At 55.0% G+C, this 23,799-nt stretch overlaps 8 protein-coding genes across 8 annotated transcripts; 5 read left to right on the forward strand and 3 right to left on the reverse strand.

The window, feature by feature from the left end:
• Window positions 1-1,441: 1,441 nt before the first annotated feature.
• J7T54_008208 (Mitochondrial intermediate peptidase-like protein) lies at window positions 1,442-3,334 on the reverse strand (the record flags this gene model as incomplete). Its single annotated transcript, XM_051508429.1, has 1 exon — window positions 1,442-3,334. One exon carries the CDS (start codon window positions 3,332-3,334, stop codon window positions 1,442-1,444), a length of 1,893 nt encoding a protein of 630 aa, XP_051360446.1.
• A 998-nt stretch (window positions 3,335-4,332) lies between these two features.
• J7T54_008209 (Mitochondrial organizing structure protein-like protein) lies at window positions 4,333-5,190 on the forward strand (the record flags this gene model as incomplete). The annotated part of the gene is made up of 3 exons (XM_051508430.1): window positions 4,333-4,359; window positions 4,412-4,495; window positions 4,549-5,190. 3 exons carry the CDS (start codon window positions 4,333-4,335, stop codon window positions 5,188-5,190), a joined length of 753 nt encoding a protein of 250 aa, XP_051360447.1.
• Window positions 5,191-5,690: 500 nt separating this feature from the next.
• J7T54_008210 (tRNA-dihydrouridine(20) synthase [NAD(P)+]-like protein) lies at window positions 5,691-7,009 on the reverse strand (the record flags this gene model as incomplete). The annotated part of the gene is made up of 2 exons (XM_051508432.1): window positions 5,691-6,808; window positions 6,865-7,009. The coding sequence occupies 2 exons, from the start codon at window positions 7,007-7,009 to the stop codon at window positions 5,691-5,693; spliced, it is 1,263 nt and encodes a 420-aa protein (XP_051360448.1).
• Window positions 7,010-9,171: 2,162 nt separating this feature from the next.
• J7T54_008211 (uncharacterized protein) lies at window positions 9,172-12,609 on the forward strand (the record flags this gene model as incomplete). The annotated part of the gene is made up of 1 exon (XM_051508433.1): window positions 9,172-12,609. One exon carries the CDS (start codon window positions 9,172-9,174, stop codon window positions 12,607-12,609), a length of 3,438 nt encoding a protein of 1,145 aa, XP_051360449.1.
• Window positions 12,610-14,265: 1,656 nt separating this feature from the next.
• On the forward strand, window positions 14,266-16,246 carry J7T54_008212 (Oxysterol-binding protein-like protein OBPalpha-like protein; the record flags this gene model as incomplete). Its single annotated transcript, XM_051508434.1, has 8 exons — window positions 14,266-14,304; window positions 14,375-14,457; window positions 14,511-14,621; window positions 14,676-14,957; window positions 15,008-15,257; window positions 15,310-15,623; window positions 15,673-15,962; window positions 16,173-16,246. The coding sequence occupies 8 exons, from the start codon at window positions 14,266-14,268 to the stop codon at window positions 16,244-16,246; spliced, it is 1,443 nt and encodes a 480-aa protein (XP_051360450.1).
• A 78-nt stretch (window positions 16,247-16,324) lies between these two features.
• J7T54_008213 (uncharacterized protein) lies at window positions 16,325-17,026 on the reverse strand (the record flags this gene model as incomplete). The annotated part of the gene is made up of 2 exons (XM_051508435.1): window positions 16,325-16,653; window positions 16,726-17,026. 2 exons carry the CDS (start codon window positions 17,024-17,026, stop codon window positions 16,325-16,327), a joined length of 630 nt encoding a protein of 209 aa, XP_051360451.1.
• An 889-nt stretch (window positions 17,027-17,915) lies between these two features.
• J7T54_008214 (Engulfment and cell motility protein-like protein) lies at window positions 17,916-19,994 on the forward strand (the record flags this gene model as incomplete). Its single annotated transcript, XM_051508436.1, has 1 exon — window positions 17,916-19,994. The coding sequence occupies one exon, from the start codon at window positions 17,916-17,918 to the stop codon at window positions 19,992-19,994; it is 2,079 nt and encodes a 692-aa protein (XP_051360452.1).
• Window positions 19,995-21,803: 1,809 nt separating this feature from the next.
• J7T54_008215 (Prenylated Rab acceptor 1) lies at window positions 21,804-23,599 on the forward strand (the record flags this gene model as incomplete). Its single annotated transcript, XM_051508437.1, has 2 exons — window positions 21,804-22,275; window positions 22,605-23,599. The coding sequence occupies 2 exons, from the start codon at window positions 21,804-21,806 to the stop codon at window positions 23,597-23,599; spliced, it is 1,467 nt and encodes a 488-aa protein (XP_051360453.1).
• Between the last annotated feature and the right edge of the window lie 200 nt (window positions 23,600-23,799).

Genomic DNA, 23,799 nt, shown 5'->3' on the forward strand with positions numbered 1-23,799 from the left:
AGCAGGGAAATGAATGATCAGATCAGGAAGCCAAGGGGAAGAAGCGAGGAAGAGGGAGGGAGAGGAGGGGAGTGAGAGGCGCATTCGACGGGGACATATATCGATCAGTCGAACCCTCCCGGAATGCAAGTCCGCACGAGGATGACAAGGATCATATTAATCGAGCGATGAACGCACGACAACTTGGCGATGCGTAAAACGGGTGCACCCTCGGGTGATGATGCACCACGTTGCCTAACCTGAAGCATACACTGCAGTCGGGGCCTTGCCAACTCTGTGAGGTTCTGAGACAGGGACTGGAGACTGACTGAGCTACGCACGCGCATCCGACGACGTCGGACAATACGGTGACCAATCCTTAACAGGCAGGGATGGCGGATGGCGCGGGCAGGGACGGTCGGGACGTTGCGAGGTGGTCAAGGCGAACGAACGAATTTGTCGCAACAAGTCCTGGCCACATTCGGCGAGCTTGAGCTTGGGTACTACGTATCGGTCAGAAGACTGGCATGAATACCATCAACCCGTCTTTGTCAGGTCAACAAGTTGCCGTCCTTTTAGGGCCCAGTGGCCAAACTGGGACGTCACGACGATTGACGCGCGCCACGGACCACATGGCATTGGCATGTTTGAGATTGTTGCCTGGGGTGCGACCGGGACCCTCATGTAAGGGGTCGCACACTGCATGACACCATGCATCGACATTGTCGCTATGTAGGTACCTTATACTTGCTAGCGGAGTGTGCTCGTGAGCTTTCAGGGCGTCTCAGCCTCTTCAATGTCAATATGTTCTTGGCTACCCTACACAAAGGAAGATGGCTGCGCTCCTATCACTGAGCGAGGGTTAGGCTGGCTTCAGCTTTGGCTTACATCGATATATACCACGATTTGGGTCTACTCAACAAATCAGTTAGCCTGCCCGGCTAGCTCAATCGGTAGAGCGTGAGACTCTTACGCCTAGACAGCGAAGGTCCACATATCTCAAGGTTGTGGGTTCGACCCCCACGTCGGGCTATTCCTATATCTTTTGCTTTTCTTTTTGGCAGTTCCGACAACTCGGATCACCAGTCTTTTTGAAGCACGACCAGTCTGCGGTGAAGCCTCAAGCGTGTCTGAGGCCCCTGTCGACAGATCCTGAAACCAACACTGCACGACATCGTCACCACCGCGCATGTGTATCCGAGAACGTCAACTCCGCCGACGAGGCCCGATCGGAGACTGTTCGGGGTGCTGACCACTCCCGAGATCCCTCCAGTGGAGCCGTCGAGAGACGCAGAAGGCAACCTCACGATAATTGATTGAAGTGTACATAAATGTATGCAATTCATAGCCATGTCTATCATGCGCGTCCCTCACGCCAACGCTATGCTGATGCCTCGTATTGTTGGTACACTCCATGACAAACTCCAGCCGGGTCCCCCCCAGCACCAATGCACACCGCCCTCTATCCATTCTTGCGACTGACATCTTTAATTCCCCAGCTGCCCACCAGCGCCATGGAGTGCTCATCGCCCGCAGCCAGTCGGTCGTCTTGCAGCGTCTCGGAAAGGCAGCGCCATGGGTCACGGCCGCCGCCCCACTTCAGGAGATTCTCCTTCAGCCGCTCCCCGTTCTCTCGGTTCACTGCGCCTCCATGCTCGCCCGCGCCAAAAACAACACGCCACACACGCTCCGCTAGCACACGGTCAAAGAGGTACGAGTAGTATGTGCTGCCGTACGAGTGCAGGTGCCCAAAGAAGCCCTGCCAGCATGTCTCCTTAGGCTCGCGCGGTCCGTGGGAGTAGCGCGAATGTATGTCGTGGTACACGGTGGTCGAGTTGAAGCCAGGAGCTGCCACGTCAGGGCTGTGATATGCCTGGTCGATCATGGCCAGGAGGATCTGGTGTTCCGTGTCGATGCCCTCGAACCGCTTGGCCAGGCGGATGCGCTCCGCAATGACATGGTACGGCAGCGGCTTGTCCGTCTTCCAATGACGGGCAAAGAGGTTCAGCACCGACGGGTCGGCAGCAAAGTGCTCCATGAGCGTCGAGGGAAGCTCGGCAAAGTCGGTGGCGCATCGCGTGCCCGAGACGTTCTGGAAAGACGTGCGGGCCAAGATGGAATGTATGGCGTGACCCATCTCGTGGAAAAGCGTCTCGACCGAGTAGAACGATAAGAGGGCCGGCTCCTTGGCGTTGTCGTTCTTGGGAAAATCGCACACTAGGGCAATGGTGGGCAGCTGCTTCAGCGTCCCGTCTGCTGACGACACCCCCATCCCATCATTGGCGGCCTGCTCAGGCGTATCGAACGAGGGGAGCCCTGCCGCGCCGATATCCTCGCTGGCTTCTTCGAGCTCGCTGGTGAGGATCTCGCGCGAACAACGCACCGTAAAGTGCGCGGGGTTGGGAAACTTCTGAGGTCGGTAAAAGAGGTCGCAGTAGAGCACGGCAAGTTGCTCGCCCTTGTCCGATACGACATCAAGGCGCTTCACGTCAGAGTGCCAGGTCTCCCCAGAGAGGGTTTCCCGTGGTATGAAACGAATGCCGTACAGGCGGTCAAAGAGTCGCGAGAGACCCTGCATGACAGTGCCTACGGAGAAGTATGCTGACAGATGGTCGTCCTGTCGGGCCCGCGACCGCATCTCACCACGAATCTTCTCCATGTAAAAGTCTCTGTCCCATGCTTGTAGCGTAGAGTCGGGCAAGTCCAACTTCTGGCGCTTCTTGTCGGTCAGCTCCAACAGCTCACGCTCAATGATGGACGAGTTGTTCTCCCGCAGGGCAAACAGAAATTGCATCACAGACGATGGAGACTTGGCCATCATCCGGTCTTTGAGGGCCATGTGGCCATGGCTCTGGAATCCGGCCAGTGCTGCCAACTCAGACCTCAACTTGAGCAGCGACTCCAATCGTCCAATTGTCTTCTTGGAGGCCTTGCGCTGAGCGAGATAGAGCTCTTTCCGCGTCTCCTCGTCGTGTACGCTCTGCATCGCCGCCGCGGCCTCGGAGCTCATCGTCGGGATTGTGATTTGCGATCGCGACTTTAGCGATGCAGCCAGACTCGGATACAGGCCGTAGAACCTGTGGGAGGGAAGCGTCACTTCTCGCCTCTCGGGCGCCATTCCTCCCACAAAGGCAGACCCAGTCTCGCTGATGCGCGACGACAGCTCGACGAAGCGGTCGCGTGACTTCTTGGGAAGGTTGACGGCCGATTTCATAAAGTCGAGCTTCAGCAGCTCGGCCACCGTCCTCTCCTCTTCTGACCAAGCGTCCGTCACCTCTGGCTTAGAGAGAGCCTGCGAGAGCTGGTCACTCAACCCGGTCATCGTGTTGAGTTCGTTCATGTACTGGTACACCATTGACCAAGCGCTTGTTGCCGCGTCCTGGAATCGCGAGTCCGGGTGTGTCATACGCACAAAATCTGACAAGTCCAGCACCCGACATAGCAGGTCGCTCAATCTGTCCAGATCCCGGACGATGCTCTGGTATTCGCGAACAGTCGATGCCTTTAACACTCTTTGCACTATTCTCGTAGCTCTCTGGAGGTTCTTTTGCGCGAACAGCAGAAATCCATCGGGACTAGTCAAGTACCGATTCTTGAAGAGACCATGGTTCTTCTTCAGACCGAGATCGGGAAATGAGCGACCGGCCGGCGCATCAAACAGGTTACGAAGAACGGCATCGTCGTGGTGGGTGCTGCTCGCGTGGTCGACTGGCTGGCTTGCTTTGGCAGCAGTCGCTGCATGGGACGATTGCCATCGTTTGGGTTGCGATGCAACGGTTTGATGGACACAGCGTGAGCAGACTCGAAAGCCGCGGCGACGAACTGCTGTATTTATCATATTCGAGATCTAGAGACGTTGCGGCGCATGGAGGAAGCCGAGGATATTGCCTGGCGGTCGAACAAGCGAAGCGTAGCGCGAACCAAGCGTCATACAGAAAAAGGCGATCGTCGCGATTGCGAACAAGTACAGACAAGATGAATCAACAAAGGAGGAGAAAATACCCAAGCGATTTACAAGTGCCCTTCGTCCGTGGCAGGTACATGTACATGTGGTTCCAGATTTTCCATGTCGCCGCCCTCGGAGTTTTGCGGCCTTGGAGGCTCAGAGGCTGTAGCGCACCTTCCTCCCCTGAAGGCGACCCCGGAAACTGGCGCCCGATAAGGAAAGCCGATACCACTCATCGGCTCCGGCTAGATAGGTACGTACCTAGGTAAAGCAGGCCCAGATCGGGATTGACCGCCGAGGATTCCCCGGCTGCGCAACGACTGAGAATATGATGCCGCCCTGACGCTTCGCTTGAAGATCGTGTCAGAGCTCGACCCCAATTTGATTCCACGCCAATTGCTCCCAGGATGGCTGCGAGAGTCTTGCTGCAGCGTGTAAGAGCCCCATACCAGAATTGAAAGAGTCAGCAACTGACTGGATCCGCAGCGCGCTTTGGCGACCATGGCCCTTGGTGGCATGGCCTTGACGCCTGCCACTGTCCTAGCCGAAGGACCACCCCAGGAGCACAAGGTTCGTAGCTAACTGTGCCTCACAGATTACCTTACGTGCTAACTGTTTTGTAGAAAAGGTCCATTTACGACGACCTCGATCTGCCTTCGGCTAATCCCGCACCTCTGTCTCCTCCAGTCACGCAGCCCTCGGCACCTATTCCTACACCTGTCGACGAGGATCAACCAAGGCCTCATGGCCCGACACCTACGGATCGTCTTGCTGTCCAGATTGGGCACGCACGCCTTGCTCTGTACCGGGCCGTTGCCGCGACCGAAGTCAAGCTCAACGAGACCATGGACTCTGCGTTCGACCTCGAGCAATCCTTCACAAGCACGCTGGCCTCTCTGGCGCCCGGTCGTGAGACTGGAGAGAAGCTGATGCCCGGGGCCATCTATGTCCTCGTGGCGGCCATGGCCGGCAGCATCGTCACACGAAACCGCAACATTGTCCTGCGAGCAACCGTTCCCTTGGCCATGGGCGTTGGGGCGGGATGGACGGTTCTGCCCGTGACAATGCGCAACGTGGCGGATCACACCTGGAAGTACGAGCAAAAGGTCCCGGCCGTGGCCGACGCGCACCTGCGCGCGCGCGAGATCCTGCAAAAGTCGGGCAGCTTCGCCAAAGTGCACAAGGACCTAGGCGCACGGTACGTCGACGAGAAGGTCACCGACGCACGAGAAATAGTCGAGGGTTGGGTCAAGCAAGGGAAGTAGCGGGTGTACAAAATGGCACTGTACCATCACATAGATTCCTAGACATGTTCTTTTGTATTGACATCTGAGCGACCGTGACCGTTCGATTGAAGACTGTGCCTCAGTACCGTAAGCTCTTGACAAAGTCGCTAGCGCTGGTCTGTCTTGGCTGACCACGATCCCTGCTCGAAGTGGTGCATATTGAGTACCTAGATATTGTTGGGCTGTAAGGTCTGAGTATTTCACAAGGCTGTGTTAAGTCTGCACATTTGCACAGCCAAGGATGCATGACACTAAACTACCTTAAAAGAGGCTAAATGCTGAACACCAACGCTAGCGACTTTGTCGAGAGCTTACGGTATTACACTCGCATCGTTCTGAGATACTCTGACATTGGCCTTCTATGTCTCTATGTAGGTGGGAGGAGGCCTGTCCTCTCTTGTATGTAAGTATCGCACAGCCATGCTCCGAGCCCCAAAAACTCCACAGCGATATCATCATCATGTTGAGGTCAGGTCGGCTCAGGAAGCAAGTGCCAGGGGAGCAGCCTCAGCATGTTTCGAGGTCGAGGCCCCGCGAGCCGAGAGTGGCTCGCGCTGGGAGTTCCGGCTCGTATCACCGCCAGCTGCCCGCCCACTTGGGTTCTCGTTGGCTCGCTTCTTGTTGATCTGCGCCTCCTTGAACTCCTTTTGCTTCTGTTTCTTCTTTTGTTGCAGCTGAGGTTGGCAAATGGCAATCTTGTCCACTTCCTTGGCCTGATCCACGAGGTGGTTGAACCCGAAAGCCTCGCACAGCGCTTCGTAGCTCTTAGCCGCATGCATTTGCTGGTACGCAGGGTCTTTGCCGACGACCATCTGCGTGAGTAGGAACTTGGTGTTTGCAAAGCGGTTGTTCACCTCCATGCAAATTCTTAGATAGTCCTCAACGACCTCTTTCCATGGGAGCAGGCCGCCCTCGGCCTGGGTTCGAAAGCAGCTGGGATTTTTCTCCGCCGCTGTGGCGATCATTGCACCATCGGCCCCAAATTCGGCGGCGAGCTGGATTCCCTGATCTTTATTCTCGACGTCGCCATTCATCAAGCACGCCACGCCAGCTTCGCGGCACACATCAGCGACCATGCGCAGCTGTCCTCGAATCGCCCTCTCTCGCGGCCGCATAGGTGTGGTGCGACAGTGCACGGTCAGACCGGTGATTCCAGTCGCACACAGTTGCCTGACCAGCGCTTCCGTCTGCGCTGCAGTATCCAGTATCCTGATCTTGACGCTGATGCTGATGTCATACTTGGAGCCGACGTTCTCGACAAGAGCCCTCAATATCGCGCAGAGCCTGTCCGGAGTCTGTAATAACGCGGCTCCCATGCCTCCCTTGGTTGAGAATGGCTTGGGACAGCCGGCGTTCACTCCGATCTCGTTCACGTCTGCCGCCACGAGTTGCGCCGCTTTCACCGCGAGCTCTGGATCGGCAGTGCCCACCTGGAACACCATCTTCCCTGCTTCCTTTTCCGACGTGCGGAAGATGATGCGCTCTCCTGGGTGGCTTTGGTTCTCGGCGTTGGCGTTGTGAACCCACTCGACGATTTTAGACTTTTCCACGGCGCGCCGGGTGGCGCCAATGATCGCTCTGTCAACGATTTCGGGGCCTGAGGCGATTGTCAATATCCAAGAATCATCCGATGGATTCTATTGGAGTGCTCACCCCAGACCAGGTCTGCTCCGTACTTCAGCGAAAGCAGTCGCGTGGGCAGTTCACCCGAGCGCACCATGGGCGCAAGGACGACTTTACCGCCCCGATAGTCGACGCCCCGGCTGGGGATGGGAATCTTCTTTGACTCGGCAGCCATTGCTCTCCTAGCGATACCTTGAAGCATGCCGAGACAGGCAAATGTTACATGTTCTCGTCGACCGTCGTTCGACCTGTTGTAGGATTCGAGGTGACTGTCCAAGGTGTGAATCCCGAGTTCATGTCGAGAAGTTTGGGGCCGCTTGTCCTTATCGATAAGACGAGGTCTGATGGTGGGGTTGACGGCTGCGCTATAACATTGTGATTCATCGACATACCTCGTCCGTCACCTCGACCCTGAAGCGCCTTCGAAGACCGCCGAGGCTGCCTGGCTCTTGTGATGTACGTACAAGTAACACACCTGCCGCGGCTCAAGATCGGGTTCTATTTACGAGAACTTGCCTCGCCCGCGATAGTTCCGTAGACCATAGCGAGCCCAGTCGAATAGTACTTTGAAGGCTGCGATCTAGGATCACTGCCAACCTGTCCTCATTCATATCGCATAGTTACACGCCCGTACGTTTTTCGGCAACATGGGAGAATCTCATATCTCCCTGTAAAGCAATGTCTATGGATTACGTTCCCGTTGTAGGCGAAGGGGGTCCCAAAGCCTCTTTTTGTGAAACAGATGTCGGTGTCGGCCAATCTGGCAACCTCTTCGCCTTCTCGCTCTCGCACAGAAGAGCGTTGGCCATACCTTCTCGCCGTAGTTGTAGGCATGTATATAAGTAAGTACGTCGTGTTGAGCACGTAGCCTCGTCAGTAACGGGTCCATAGCGCTCGTGTCGCCTGGACCTTGCATCCAAAAATAGTGCCAAGTACTTTGGTCGGCTGGCCCACGGGTTAGGCCGACAGAGGGGGGCTACAGTCACAGACTCACAGTCACAGCGCCGAAAGGCCCCAAACAAAGGGCGCTTCTGCTTCCCTGAAACTGGCTGCTTATTATAGGGCCAATGACGGCATTGCTGGGTGCGCCACTGTCGGCGTTTCGCGCTATGTTGGACGGTTCGAAGCCATGAAAGGGTCCCTCACACGGCGCTAAGCACCTGGAGGCTGGCAAGGGTGGAGCTCCATTCGTCTCGGATCTTGGCCTTATTACTCGCACTCTTCAAGGGTCTCAAGACGCTCGTTGTGAGTCTGCAACGGCATCCCTCGCTCATAAAAAGGGCTAGCAAGCTTTGGATATCCTTGAATCGTTTAAGGGACTTACAAAAAGATTGTCAATTGATACAGTCGAATGATACTAGTTCAACGACACTAATACAAGCGTTGCTGTGCTGATGAAGCTCACTGTGTTCTTGGTTGGTATTCCAGCGGTAAGTACGTGTTGACAGAGGGGTCCTTCCGGTAGTCTACCTGCCATACGTAGTACATGGTACGCTAATAGGTTCTAACAGTGCCTGCCTAATTACTTTGTGGCTTGTTGATTCTTTCCATCGATACTGAGCTGATAATCTAATACTTCCGAGTCGCCCTGACATAGCGGCTACAACTCCCAATGCTGCAACATTAGCTCTGCACGGCACTTCCACTCCCTTCCCGAGACTCTCTGGGACGTGCTGTCCTGTATGGGCCCTACGTCGATCAGTGCGGTGGCTGCAGAAAAGCCTCTTGTCCAACAACAACGGGTCTGACAGCTGCGGTCCACGTCCCCGCTGCGAGGAATCAGGACAGGCATTGATCGCACCTGCTGCACCACCCCTCGGATTCCTGCCCTTTCCTCAGGTTGTCCCGGTCTGCTCCCTCTCCAGTCAGCACAGGGCTGGCTGGCTGGTTCCCTCCCCGAATCTGGCCAAGACTTATCACCCAATTGCCTGGCAAGTAAGAGCGCCCAGTCCAGTCCCTTGATCCTACACATCACGCGAGCTTGCCTTTGCGCAGTGCCTCAACAACTCGCGGGTGCTTGCCAGATTCTAAGCTGCTGAGACACGCTGCCCGCATGCATCACCCTCATCAATTAAACACCCGTCGCCAACCCCACTAACGACATCATCGCAATACGACTCTTATCAACGGCGCCCCCGACCCTGGGCGTGGCTCCAGCACCTGTGGATTTCGACGCGAAACGTCCCCCGATGAGTTCTTGAGCACGCGACAAGTTTACGGAAGCTGCACTGAGCTCACGGGTACCATATCGGATATTTTGGACCATTGTTTCCCTTCGCCTCGGTGCGCAAGTACATCAATCGTCCATGAGGGGTCAGAGCTGTAAGCGGTGACACGATGGACAACGAGCTCTACGCCAGTGAGGGACGCTCGTCTAGGAGAGATCGTCTTATGGGCAAGTTGTTCAAGGGCAAGGAGAGGAAAGTGCAAGAGCAGAATGAGTCACGAGCGTCCTTGGATGCCTTCCTTCACAACTCTGCTGACAATCTCACGGTAACCCATGCCCCGCCACCACCACCACCGTCGTCGATACCGAAGCTTTCCAAGCTGGACACAACAGTCTCGCGCTTCCCGCAAGCCCTTGGAGTCAACCAGCAGGCTCAACAAAACCGACCGCTGGCGCTCAGCCGTCCGGACATTAACACCCCACGGCCAAGCCCACGACCCAATAAGAAAGGGCTCCTAGTGCGATTTGCCGATACCTACCCTGAAGTAATTGGCGAAGGCGGCGACGAGACAGACGTTCCTACTGTGGAAATCTCCAAACGAAAGAAGTCAAGGCCGCCAAAGGCTCCTGTGGCACCAACACCTCCCCCTCATCGATCTCCCTTGCCGTCGCCTAGCCCAGAACCTGCGCACGCTCCCGCACCGGTCGCGCGATCTGCGCCTTCTGGACCATTCGACGATTTCCAGCCAAAGCCGCTCGCCCGAACGCAGACGGGATATTCCTCAATTTATGCGCCGGAGGCGGACGAGAGCGCCCGAGCGCATGAGCAGCCGCCGCCCATACCACCACCGCGTGTACAACCTCCTGTCGAAGCGGATCAGCAAGACATCGGCGGGTCGCCGCCCGCCAACACACTCCGCCCGGGGCGCGCAAACTCAGCAAGATATCTGGACACGACTGGCCGGAACGATGAGGCTAGAAGATCTTTCATCGAGGTGCAGAGAGCCCACATGCGTCAAGACGAGGGTCAGGCCTTAGCACGGGCTTCTAGAACGGTCAGCGCAGCTGACCAAGATTGGGAGGACTCGGACAAGGTCCCTCCTAGCTCAGTCAACAGCTCCCCAGAACAAAGCAGGCAACAACTGGCCTCTTCTGAGACCGACCCTCCAAACCCCTCTATATCGTATAGCCCTGCCGACTCCATTTACTCGAGCGAGTCGGACTCTAGCAATGCTCGTCAACGTATGGAGCCTAACAGGCAGGCCTCAGTTTTGTCACAGCACGCGCCTCCTAGATTGAGCTCCAGAGAACCGAGCGCTGTCTCACAGAATGAGTTGCCGCAACTACGAACACCACTAAGGCAGGCATCCTTCAAGCTGCACGATGTGGTGGTTGCGGCTGCGGATGATGCCCTGCAGACGTTTGTGGCACGCACGAAGCATCTTTGCGAATTGTTTCGATTACATGCAGAAACCGTCAAGCCTTTGTCTAACTGCGCACTGAAGGACTGTGCTCGGGCAGGAGTTTGGTGGTTTCTGAAAGGGAGGATGGGCCTTGAAACAACGATACGCGAGAAGACAAAGACACCGCAGCACCAGATGCAAAACGAAATTGATCGCCAACAAGCATACACCAACCTAGCAAAGGGCTACTGGCTTTGCGCCGAGGCCGTGCCTGAAATCGCCAAAGTCCAGGGAACATCGCCTGATGATGAAGTTGCTGAGGTCACAGAGGCTCTCGTGTCTGCACTCACGAAATTGTCCATGTCGATGAAGAGAAACGGACTGCTACCGCCCGAGGAGGCGTTCTTGCCCCAGACGATTGACAAGTCAATCTGGGTTGAGTATCCGCCTCTGAGCCAGGATCTGGTAGCGCTACTGTCGGGCAATTGGGGCTCGGGGTTGTCAGCAATGCAGCATCCATTGTCGACATTGCATCTTCTTGATGCGTTCCCTGTCAGTGATAGTGCCGACAATTTCAGCTACGGGAGAGTAGCAGCGGATATCTATCTCATGGAGCAAGGCAGAGAATCACAAAGACTCCATTTGCCGTCCATGGTATCCATGGTCCGCCCAAAAAAACATACCGGCTTGGTTTTTGTTCTGGCGAACCAGAACGGCACCTTGCAGCTGGCGATTCAGGAAAACAAGAACGCTGGCCCAGTCTGGGACGATATTCGTTGGCGAAGCGATACTTGTGCGCTCGACATCAAATTGCCGCGCGGGTTCATGTTGGTTGTGCAGTTGACGCAACAAGACTTCCGATCATTGTGGAACATGTATGACTTTGGCGCAAAGGTCAAGGCAACACTGTACCCTAAATCAGACGAGGTGATTGTCTTCCGGAACACGCTGAAATCGTTTCAGTACGTTGACGCGGATCCGAACTCGAGAATCTTCCCGAAGGAGGCTGTTCCTCACTGCGAAGTCGCTCTTTTCGAGAGGATCTTCAAGGAGAGCGGGCCCCAGGGCATTCGCAACTGGCATCGCGGTTTCAGGGTTGCCGTTGTCACTGGGACTCAGACCAGAACTCTGAGCGGAGTACAGCACAACTATTCCCCGAGTATGCCTGTTCAATTTGGCTTCTTTCGGGTGGAGGGCGAGTCTCCAGCGCTCTCGCTCCGCTTCGAGAACGGAAGACAACGGGGGCGAATGAATTTGACTTTCAACGAAGACAAAGAGAGGATCAAGTTTCACTCGCTGCTCACAGGCACTGCACTGGACCACGACGAGCAGATCTACGCAGATGTTGCACTCAAGTCAGTGACCTTGTCTCAGAGCTTACGCGAACCTCTGGGCATGTCGCCATTCAGCCGTATGCCTTGGAAGGCAGCTAAAGTTGTCAATGAGGAGCTGGGTCCATCCGGAGAGCAACCACCTACCGTTTTGGCCGATAAGCTGAAGATGATACTGGAATATCAGAATGGCACAATAGCGGACAGGATCAACATTGGGCCTGGAGAGCTTCGCCTTCGTCTAGAGGTGACGAATGCAAAGATGCTCCGAATCATGCGTCAGCCGCAAGCAGACATGACCATGGCCGTTTCTGAGGCGCAAGTCCCTAAGGAGCTGCCTAGGAATTTTGCCGACGCTTTGCAGTTGGTCAAGATGAGCCCGTCGATCCGTTCACTTGAATTTGGAAGTCTCAAGGATCTCCATAACTTCCAAGCTGCATTGACAGGGTATGAAGTGATATTCGACGCCCTCGCCGCAACCTTTGCCATTGCCCGTCGTCGCATGGTTGTGCCCATACACAAGAAGTGGGAGGCTAGCTACACGAGGATACAACTTGTGAAGCAAGACGACAAGCTACAGTTGCTTGCTTTCTTTGAGGATTTCCACCATGGACATTGCATGGGTTTCGTTCTCAAGGGGACAGATGTGTACGAGACGTTCAATCGAAGCAACAAATCAGGGCTGCGGTTCATTGACGCAAAGTTCCCTCTGCCACGGCTCCCCGTCGATAAAGATGGCGACTACGATGACATGGCGTTTGTGTCGCTGGATCTACCAGATCTACCAGGAGAGCACGACGACATCTCGATCACGTTCGAGAACGAGACTGGTGAGTTTGCGTACGTGCACAAGGGCTCAAGCCAGGGTTACTGACACAGCTTATAGATCGCGACAACCTAGTGCAATGTCTACCAGCGCCCGTGAAAGGGCCGACGAGGATGTCGTCGCGCTTGAAGTAGTTTGGTCAACACAGAGGTCATATGACGTTCAGTGATGTTTGAGCGTGAGCGCGGCAATTGCATTTAGAGCATCAACAAGAGCATCCAAGCCCACGCCCGAATAGCGAAGGGCAGGCAAGGCGTTGACGAGGCGCATTTGGAATATTTGAGCGCGCAGATAACCCTTTTCAAGAACGGCCAAAAGATGGCATGATGAATCAATGTAGACGGCGTTTCCAGCTGTCGCTGTCTGAATACTACCCATTTTGTCCATTTGCGTGCTGCGACCAAGGTAAGGCACCCTACTATCCCCATTTGTGCGGTGCCTAAGTTAAAGATCCGGTTCCCCTCAATGGCCGGGCTGACAATTCTTGTTCTGACTGTCCAAAGGCTCGAAGCTAGAGTGCTAAACGCCCGTGCCGCGACATGTGTGAAGTCACCATCTGCGTGCTCGCTCGGATTTCCAACAGCTTCAAACCCTGGCCTAGGCCACAGGTTGGCCCCGCCGCACCGTGCTTTGGACGTACTGGCTGGGTGTGTGACTGACATTTTGGGTACGTATTCATTGGACCCGATCTGCCTGGCCCATCGCATTGACTCTCGGATTACGGTACCTCGCCTTTCCCGTCCTTGCTGACCCGCCCATGACGTGGATGCGTCGTTTGCTAACCCATCCCAACATCGATTTTTATTTCGTTTACAGCCTGTAATTTCCGAACCATCTGCTGTCTTTACGATATCTGGCTCCAGAAAGCTTTCCATTCTCCTCCCATCCACACCGTCTCTCCTCGCGCTCACCAGCTCTCTCCCAAAACTCTGGGCGACCGACCCAGGTTCGGACGCGACAACGTCAGAGAGGGTAATCCGCGACGCAAACCGTAGGGTTCCGGACAAGCAGCCACCATGGTGCATGTACCGGGTATACGCAGTAGGCAGTCCAGCATCAGTCGAAGTGAGTTTCTCTGTTCTTCCCTTCACCATCTACGTTGCCTTGTGCTAGGTATCTTGCCTGGAGTGTGGTCTGCCGAAGGGACTGGAAGGGACATGTTGACTCGAGCGATTCTCAAGGCGTTTTTTGCCGTCGTCGTCAACTCCAAAAACGACCTCGTCATCCTTTGGTGGCCACCCCACCACATCGACATGGCCAAGCTTCGTGCTAGCCGTGTAAATGCCCGCCCTTGGATCGCTTCCTCCTGCAAGACTTGGAACAAGCCCATCCCCTGACGCCATTCCCGTCGTCCCCCCTTCTCAAAACATTCATTCCTGTTGCAAGGCCCCAAGCGTTGTGCGGCTTCTCCGGACAGTCTTTCTTCCCCCTCCCCCCACCTGATCGACTGCAGTGCCAAGGCCCCTCGTCCCCTCTGCCCCACCACCTCCAGTCGAGTCGCAGCGGCCAGGCATCGCTTGCTACTTGCGGCTCGCCGTCCGTGTGCGTGTCGCAGTACCAGTCTCGACTGTTTACGCATCACATTCGTTTCTTGTCCTTCCCCCAGTGTTCGCTTGATCATGTCGAACATGTTGTCTAACTGGTGGTATCCGCCTGCGTCTGAAGGCAACCGGTCTTCCGTTGACGAATCCCGGGTCGATACCGATGATGATACCACGATTGTCGAACCCGACCAGGGCAATGGTAAGTGTGCAACGTTTGTGCCGGCGCGATTGCTTACCTTTGACCAGTTCTCTCTCACATTATATCCCAGCTTCGGCCCGGTGCCGATCTGAGTCGCATTGTCCTGCCTACCTTTATCCTCGAACCGCGAAGTATGCTCGAGCGCATCACCAAGTTCGCCTCCCGACGAGCCGCAACATGATCGTATAATTGACCTTTAAACACAGCTTCATGTGCCATCCCGAGATGCTCCTACATATTCCTTCGATCGACGACCCCACCGAGCGATTCGTTGCCGTAGTCAAGTTCTACTTGAGCGGTTGGCACATCCGACCCCCGTCCGTATCCCTACACACTTGCACACAGATATCCATTTCTGACATTGAATACAGGGGTGTCAAGAAGCCTTTGAATCCGATCTTGGGCGAGGTCTTCTCCTGCTACTGGGATCTTGAGCAGGGGAAATCTAGGGCATACTATATCTCCGAGCAAACGTCGCATCACCCGCCCAAGTCCAGTTACTTCTACATGGTACCAGACCACCACATCCGAATCGACGGAACATTGAAACCTCGAAGCAGGTTCCTGGGGAACTCAGCAGCCAGTCTCATGGAGGGTATCGCCTACTTGAGCCTGTTGAACCGAGGCAAGGACAAGACGAAGGGGGAGCAATAGTGAGCGACTTCCGTTGGAGAGTTTGGTACAGTCACTCACAATGTCGCAGTGTGATCACACAGCCCAACATGTACGCGCGCGGTATCATGTTTGGAAAAATGAAGTACGAGCTTGGCGACCATAGCTTCGTTCGCTGCCCAGAACTCGACCTCACAGCCGACCTAGAATTCAAGGTCAAGGGCTGGGTCGGTGGCACTTACAACGCCATTGGCGGTGCTATCAAGAGGGAAAGCACAGGCGAGGTTCTCTACGAGCTCTCCGGTCTGTGGAGTGATGAGATGTTCATTCGCGACGTGACGGTCAGCATTTTCTCTCTATATTCAAATAGTTGCGGAGGCTAACAACTGGTAGACTGGCAAGCGTGAGATGTTCTTCAACGCGACCAAATCCAAGCCAAGTCCCCCGAAAGTCCGACCTATCCGTGAACAAGCTGATCGCGAATCCCAACGATTGTGGGAAAAGACGGCCAACGCGGTCAGGGAGCGCAAACATGAGGTTGCGACAGATGAGAAGACGACGATTGAAGATCGCCAGCGTGAAGAAGCAGCCAAGAGGTCTCGCGAGGGTATTCAATGGCATCCGCGCTTGTTCCGCGCTGTCAAGGGTGGCCCGGGCCAGCCTGAGGAAGGCATGAGTGATCTAGAATGGATCATTGATGCGACAGTGTGAGTTTCTCGATGGGCCTCGAGAGTCGCAAAGCTGACGCGTAGACAGTGACCACACAGCAACCCCCGACCAGCAGGCTGGGCAGATCAAGGGCATCTATCCGATTGTGGATGGTCAGCAGGCCACCTTGGACTTCCTCGACGGAAACCCGTCTAGTTCAACCATGGTTGAGCCAAAGCCGCCTTCAGAAGAAGGACCGGGGACAGACAGTAGCAAAGACGCACCCAACGAGGAATTGGTAGAGACGGGCCACGGTGACGCAGCTCCCACGACAGCGGAGCCAGCTTCGTTGCCCGCGCAAACGCCAGATGAAATTGAGAAGATGCTGTCATCAACGGGTAAGAAGCCTGAGGGTCCTTTGATTGACTTTACAGAGGAAATGAGGACGGAACTCCCTGCCACTCAGCGTCACGGCCAGACAAAACAATGAATCATCCTCACTCGAGTGGAACTAGCTAGACGGCGTGCCGAGACACGTTAATAAGATAGGATCTGTTGTATATACCCGCACGAAGAGATCACATTGATGGGCATGTCTGTGCATTCAGGCATGGGCAAGACCCTCCCTCATGCCATTGGTGACTATGCAGTCTGCCTCTTCATTGAGGCTATGAATCCCTGAAAACCACAACGCCTGACCTTTAAAGTAAGAATACGTAATCCCCCAGTTCTGTTCCAAACAGACGGTTCACCCCAGAACTCAATAACGCCTCCTCGTGGGCTCAGGTGTAGGAGACCTGCTGACACTCTTCTCGTCCCGTCCCCTCATCTTCAGCCACTTCTTCGTCGAGTTTGTCAGCTCGCGATCCAGCTCATCGCTAGGGTTCTTGCGGTGGATGAAATTGCAGAATCCTCCACGGACACAGCCCTCGCCGCTGTTCAGTCGGCAGCATGCCTCACGAAAATCGGTCACCGGGCTGAGCTCGCAGTATATCGGGCGCGCGGCGTACCAGCGCGAGTTGAGCTCGTCACAGGCTTTCTGGGCGGATTCTTCGTACTTGAAGCGGGCGTACACGTTTCCGATCAGATCTGGGTTACTTGTTAGTATCTCTGCTCACGCGCGGGCTGCAGGCAGCCGATTGAATTCGGAGGATGACCTACGATCATTGTTGTTGTCGCACACAACTAATTCTTCCAACTCGCCGTACTTGCACAGCTCGCACCATATATCCTCGTAGAACGCATCAAAGTGGTTCTGCAGCTGCGACGGGTTCATGCGACTCTTGTTGTCGTACGCTGGGTTCTGATACAGATTCGGCATGAGGATGGTCTGCGAGTAGGACGGCTTGACATGTTTTCTCGAGCAACGATCGCCGTGGCGGCAGGCACCAATCTTGAAGTAGAAGGAGCAGTTGACCTTGTCAAGCTCGGTACCGAAAATGGAGGCAAGGAAGGAGGCCATGGTTGCGCTTGTTGCCTACTTGTCAATGGTACAATGAGGCTGATGATGTCGTGGAAAGGAAACGGTGCTGTCGGGATTCGATGCGCGACTGATGAAGTTCGTGATGGAAGTGTGGCGTCCGTTTGATAAATTGTGGATACTAGTGCTTCTTGGTGTGGCGCCTTTGTCAGTCTCGTCATTAGTCATCAGCAAGATATTGACTTTTTGATACACTTTCGCTCAGTTCCCCCACATTCGACTACATTTGAGGTTGGAGGGAACTTCAGGACTATATCTGAGCCAAGATTACCTTACCTCGTGCTACACTCACAGCACCTGGTCGGAGCAGGCAGAGTCTCGAACTTTTGTAGATCCAGTCGCCCTGCTGCTAAGGGTAACCGTTCGCTGCTTTCGCCAATGTCTGCAATCCCGGATGGTCGTAGAGTGACGGTGCATCCACCACGAAAAACCAACTGACTGTAGTTATAAGTCCGTCATTGCTGCTCAAACGTCCATCATGCACGTACGGAGGACCTGTATACGTTTATGGCTAAACCTGGTCCTCAAAATTTAAGTGAGAGTTGAGTGGAACCAACGGGCTCACTAGCCACAATGCCCCCGGCCGGTAGACCGGTGGGCCGGGCCTGCAATTAACCCCTGATGCGAGTGCTGATACGTAGTGGTAGGTACAAGGGTCCAACGCGATAAACCTTTAACATCCCCTACCGACTTACTTTGCGCGCAGCCCACTTGCCTGGACGCCGATCTGGGGCTTCGCATTTGACTTGTCGAATAACGACAACGTCGAGTGAAAAAACGGCAGCAACAGCACCCAGCAATGATACGATCTACTACGCGCACGCTGTGACCTACAATAGCCACCGGCAACTCGAGCGGTTGCTTCTCGACCATGGATCAAGCAGATATCCCCGCGCTGCTATCGCGCATGGCGAGCGACGAAGATGCTTCGCGCAAAATGGCAGTCTTCAAGTTGCAGAACTCTATCAACGACCCGTCCTTTGCCGACGTGTTCATTTCCTCGGGCGGACTGGTGGTTCTGCGACGCCTGATCATGACCTCCAGCGGCAACACACTGGCCTACTCGCTACAAAGCTTGACACGCTTGCTTGAGGTCGACATGGGGTGGGATATCTTTGAAGGGCCGACCGCGAGCGACCTCGTCGAACGAATCGTCGAATTAATCGTCAAGAATCCGCTGGTCAACATCCTCAGGGGAGCAATGTCCATACTGGTGTCGCTAGTGGGACATTCACAATCACATACCGAGTCGAATCAAACACCCGGCACATTTGGGTTCCGCGCACTCAAACCAGCGGTAGCGGTCCACCCTCAGTTTCTGGAATTGGTCATCCAGCAACTGCAAAGTGCAGATCACGCGCTGTGTGCGAGCGCGCTCATGTTAATCAATGCGCTAATACGAGATGCGCTGTCAGGCGAGGTGTCTGCGAACAAGATATCACCGATGACGGCAGATGGCGAGGATTGGTCCATCATGATCAAGAAGTTGCATGATCTAGGTCTGATCAAGGCCGTGTACAATCTCATGCGGAGCTCGACGCTACAAGACCTTGCACACCCCATGCTGGAATTCCAGTCGCTGACGAAAGTGCTCCTACGGAAATGGCGTCAAGTCCACGTGGATGTTGAGCGAACAGAACATAGACGGGCGTTGAAGAGCCTGCATCTCGCAAGCAACCCGGACCGAGGCCATGTCAATGGCCATTCGAGGGATGGCTCAAGCGAGCGGACTGGGAAGAGCAGCAAGCGACATAACCCGGAGAAATGGAGGCGGCTTGGTTTCGAGTCAGAGTCCCCCGCTGCCGAATTTGGTGATGCTGGCTACCTAGGTTTGATGGATTTGACAGACTATGTACGAAGGCACGAAGATGGGTTTCAGAAGCTTCTTCTCGAGCAAGCTTCGACACCGCTGCGGGACCGTTTACCCGTAGCGCAAGCCAGTATTGCTGTCACCATGATTCTCTATGAGCACTTCAGGGTGGATATGACGGACTTGGAGGAGACGCGGGGCTACCGCGGCATTGATATGACGGACCATGAGATTCTCTTCCGGCCGCTGCTCCTTCAGTGGTCTCGTCTCCATGCCTCCGGGCTTCACGGGTTTTTCCGGGTGTGGAAAGCCACCGACGCCAAGTACGGTGACTTTGACAAGGTTGCTGAGCTGGTGCGCATCTTGATCGAACAGGTTGTGGGGCAGGCGACGCGGACAAAGGACTTACTGGAAGTTGAGGATGACCTGCAAGAGTACGACGTACCGAGACTTCGTGAGCTGCAGATGAGTCTTCTGAAGCTGTCGTTCGAGGAGAAGTGGGGTCAGCACCTGGTACAGGCTCGTGAGGAGTTGAAGCAGGAGGCTTTGCACTTTGTGAAAGAACAGCGAGTGCGATGTCTTCTCGATGGATCTTGGTTCGAGCGGCCGGCCGCTCAGAACTCGAGTGGTCTGCCGTGGCGGTACGCCAAGCTATCGCATAACAAGCGATACCTGCACTACGCCGACTTCCACCAGCAAACAGCACACGACCCTGTGCTTGGCACATTACCAGAGAGGGTGGCTCTCAACGCGATCAGTTCCGTCGTCTCAAATGTGTCGGCCAGCGACGATATTAGGAGCATCACAAGCGGTTCGACACTCAAGCTGCAACACGCACCAAAGTCGACGACCAAGATAACGATAAACACGGAAGTGGGTGGCAAGGAGCAGGTCATGCTTACCCTATGGCCAACGAGCCACAGCCTTGCTTCGGAATGGCTTGACGGGTTGTTGATGTTGCTTGGGCAGGCCCCAATCACCGCAGAGACGAACAAGCTGATCAACCTGGTGAGTGACTATGGCCTCAAGATCAGGCTCCTCAACGTCAGGATGGACGCGGCGTTCGAAGGGCCGCCACCAGGGGCAGGTGTGGTGCCCAGTCGGACGGACCTGGATGAGGACTATTTCTTCGAGGTGTAGGTGAGCGGGCGAGCCAGGCTTTGGGAAGCGCGTCAGGGCAGTGGCGGGTTTTTTACGTTTTCATGTCCGTATTTGCTGTTTGTAACGTTATATACCCTCTATGTGCGCTGGTAATCCAAGTAGGTACTGCAATGGATGTGGCTATTTTGAGCCAAGTTCAGGCCTACAACGCTTTCTTGGGCCGATCAGTACGGGACGCCGGTTGTTGCCTAAAATGACTTCTCATCGGGCAAGTGTAGAGACAGGTGATCTCAGCTGAACCTATCCGTACTGTCATAAACTTGATTATATCTTAGAGAAACTACACGTCTACTACATGTACGTACACACTTGTCATTATGTGAGGGACTGTAGGGTAGCTTTACATAGCACCTCGTCGAGGGTCTAGTTAGTCATCTACTGCCCGATTCACGTGTGCCACCAAGACCGCACAGGCCCAATTTCTGGCATCCAAATAATTAGTAGAATTTTGAAGCATGAAAAGCCAGCCAATGCCAACGGACCAAGAAGGACATCAGCTTGACTAGCGTGTCTATCCGTACAGCGTGGCTACTGAGGGGAACAGACATGAAGGGTAGGGAGTTGACCTCGGGCACGCGATCGCCTCATTGTTTGGGTAGCAATATGTACTTCAACCCTCGACGACGGTATGGTTGCTCTGTGTTCCCTGAAAAACGCATAATGATGCATCGTAATCAACAAGACTAAGCACCGCCGAGACAACGAATTCCAGGCGATAACTTGGCCAACCGTGATTGCGTTTCCCTTGCCATGCATAAGCGGAGGCTATAAAGAGGGACGAGTGAACGAGGTGGTGACGATGAATGGATCGGAATTCCACTGTTGCAGCCCAGCCTTCACCGTTTCTTCGGCTGTTGTACACGTACGGCATCCTCCATCCAATCCCCCGAGACGCTTTTCTACCTTACCCTTTCTGCTCTGACCATTCTCCCCACACCCCTTGACGTATAGCTCTGAATTTTCCCCCGGTCTACTTGTTCTCTCTCTCTCCTTCAACTCCAAACCTCGCCGCATCCCACACTATTGCTGGCGATTTTGCCGGCGTCGAGACGAGGGGTGTTCTGGTGAAGTGAACCGACCGGATCCACTGTCCAGTACCACATCGTCGGCACAGGCCACAGGGCCATCCATTATCGGCCAAGCGCTGGGCTGGGCTAGGCGCTGACGAGGTACTTCACGGCATATCACCAGCCACAGCCGCCAGTCAGCTGTGGCTGAAGCCAGGCACCGACCGGGGCGCAGCAGCTCCGCTACGCGTGTACCTTCCACGTCGACCCGTATCGGCTGGCAGGCGAGCAAGGATTTGGACCCCCTGATTGGCATTGCAGTCACAAGCAAAGTCGACTGGACCCGGATCTTCCTGAAATTTCTCACCTTTCAGCATACAGAAGATCCCCATTGAACATACTATCGCTTGTTCGACAACGATAGCCAGTCTTTACTACTGACGCGCTTGCTTTCGGTAAGTTGACACCCGCTTTCTGACTTCAATCGGCCTCTTCAAGCGCCGCTGCCTATCACTACTGCGATATGGGTTGACTTCTGCCTACGGGAATGCTATCCGACGCATACCTACGCCTCTGGGCCATTGTTGTCATTGCGCATTACCCACATACCTACAAATAACGGTCGCTAATCGTTTCCCTCTCCTAGTAGCTGTCCAATTCAGTATTCTCAGCAAGCAAACCAGCCTATCCTCTCGTGTTTGCAGAGGTATCGATCCTACCCACGAAAGCTCAACAAACCCAGCGCCCGCGCATCGATCAACAATACACAATCACCGGCACGATGTCGCGCATTCAGATCCCCCTCGAGGCCATCACCTCCCGCATCAATTTTGGCGATCGGTTCTCCGGCCTTGGTTCGGGTCCTCTCACCAGCCGGTTTAACAATCTGCGCCCTGTTGGCGAGTTCCTCGACTTCAAGCGCCTGACCAAGCCCGCCAACTTCTCCGAGGCCCAGTCGCGTGTCAACTACAACCTGAGCCACTTCTCGAGCAACTATGCCGTCGTCTTTGCGATGCTGAGCATCTATGCTCTTATCTCCAACCCTCTGCTGCTCTTTGTCATCATCCTGAGCGTCGCTGGCATGTACCTGATCGGCATGCTCGACGGTCGCGATCTCATCATTGGCAGCTTCAAGGCTACCTCTTCCCAGCTCTACACGGGTCTGCTGATTGTCACCGTCCCTCTCGGTCTGATCGCATCGCCCATCTCAACAGTGCTTTGGCTCATTGGTGCCTCTGGCGTGACCATTCTCGGTCACGCTGCTTTCATGGACAAGCCTATCGATGAGGCTTTTTCAGGGGAGGCGGTCTAAATGGTCGGCCGCGAGCTCCCGAATTCGCGCCCCAATGGGGAAGACCATCGAGGCGCAGTCGGAGGAGAACGGACGGGGACGCTGCGTCGCACGGACTCTGGGGAGGTGACACCAGAGTGCGTGAACTAGGTTCGGACGAGGATGATGATACAGATTCTCAGGGCGTGGGTCTCAAAAGACGCGGCACACGTTTTGTGAGTGACTCTTTGGAATTTACGGGAACAGACTTGGGGGATAGACGGAGTGGACTTTCACGGCGGATTCCACAAGGTGATGACGATGATACGGAAAGCGAGGAAGATGATGAAGACGACTACGATCTGGCTCTGCTGACTCCCGAACAAAAGGAGGAGGCTCTGGTGCAGACGGCCATGGCACGAATCGAGAGAGCTCAGGCCCGGGGCAGATCGGATGTAAGCTTGACAAAGGACGAGCTGGCTGCTTTGAAGCGACGGAAGCAGAGGATGGAGGAAGAAGCCAACAAAAGGGAGCGCAAGAAGAGCAGAAAACAGCAACGTGTGGCCATTCCTCTGACTAACCTAGAGCCGGTGTCGCGCAAGAAGAAGTCGCCGCCAGCTGTTTTGGAGGGATCACCGCACGATATGCTAGAGGCCTCGGATAGACAGGGATACCCACCTGTTGGGTACTTTCCACCGCCTTCCGGGCGCTCACGGCCAAGGTCGGGAACAACGCTCTCATCACGACCTCCTAGTCGAGCGCACGATGATCGACCGGACTCGCCTTTCCAGTACGAATACGTCCAGCGACCATCCTCCTCAGCCGGACGGCACGTGTCGGACGTGATGCCTCGACCACTTTCCTCGCGGGGTCATCAGTTCGACGATGGATCATCTACATCTCTCAATTCTGCAAGTCGCAATCAGCTTGACCCTTTCATGTTCCAAACTGCAGGACCGCGTGCGCCCTACCCTGGTGGCGCTGCGGTTGGTTCGAGGAGGCATGTTTCGGGGCCAGCGGATGGGCTGTACATGTCACGCCGCGAAGAGGGAAGGTCCAGTCGCAATAGCCGTAGGTCGGGTTATGGCGAGAGCAGCGAGGAGAGTGAGCCTAGCGAGAGCGCCAGCGACGAGCTCAACAACGGAGCGCGTATTCGGGAGCCAGCGCGAGGGGGTAGATCGGAGATCGTGGTGCAGCCCGACCCGGAGCCAGAAGTGGCGCCCAAGAAGAAGTCGTCTGAGTCGTCCAAACGCAAGCCTGTGCCGAGTTCAAGTTCAGGAAGAGGGGGAAGGAGGAAAAAGAAGTAAAAAGCGATGGGACTTTGCGAGGTAGTCTTTTGGTTCGTGCCGATACCAACTTGCGATTGAAATGACTATAGACTGTAATTTGAATACTCCTGATCACGAGTACCGTTCTCCTAAATGCAAAAATCTATGGCATCAACGTCGTCGTCGCTTAGACTAGAAGTCGTGCCTCGGCAGTGCCCGTAGATTCATGCAGAGTACGG

This window comes from Emericellopsis cladophorae, assembly GCF_022114955.1.
Source record: "Emericellopsis cladophorae strain MUM 19.33 chromosome Unknown NODE_44_length_188334_cov_123_963608, whole genome shotgun sequence".
NCBI classification, from domain to species: Eukaryota; Fungi; Ascomycota; class Sordariomycetes; order Hypocreales; family Bionectriaceae; genus Emericellopsis; species Emericellopsis cladophorae.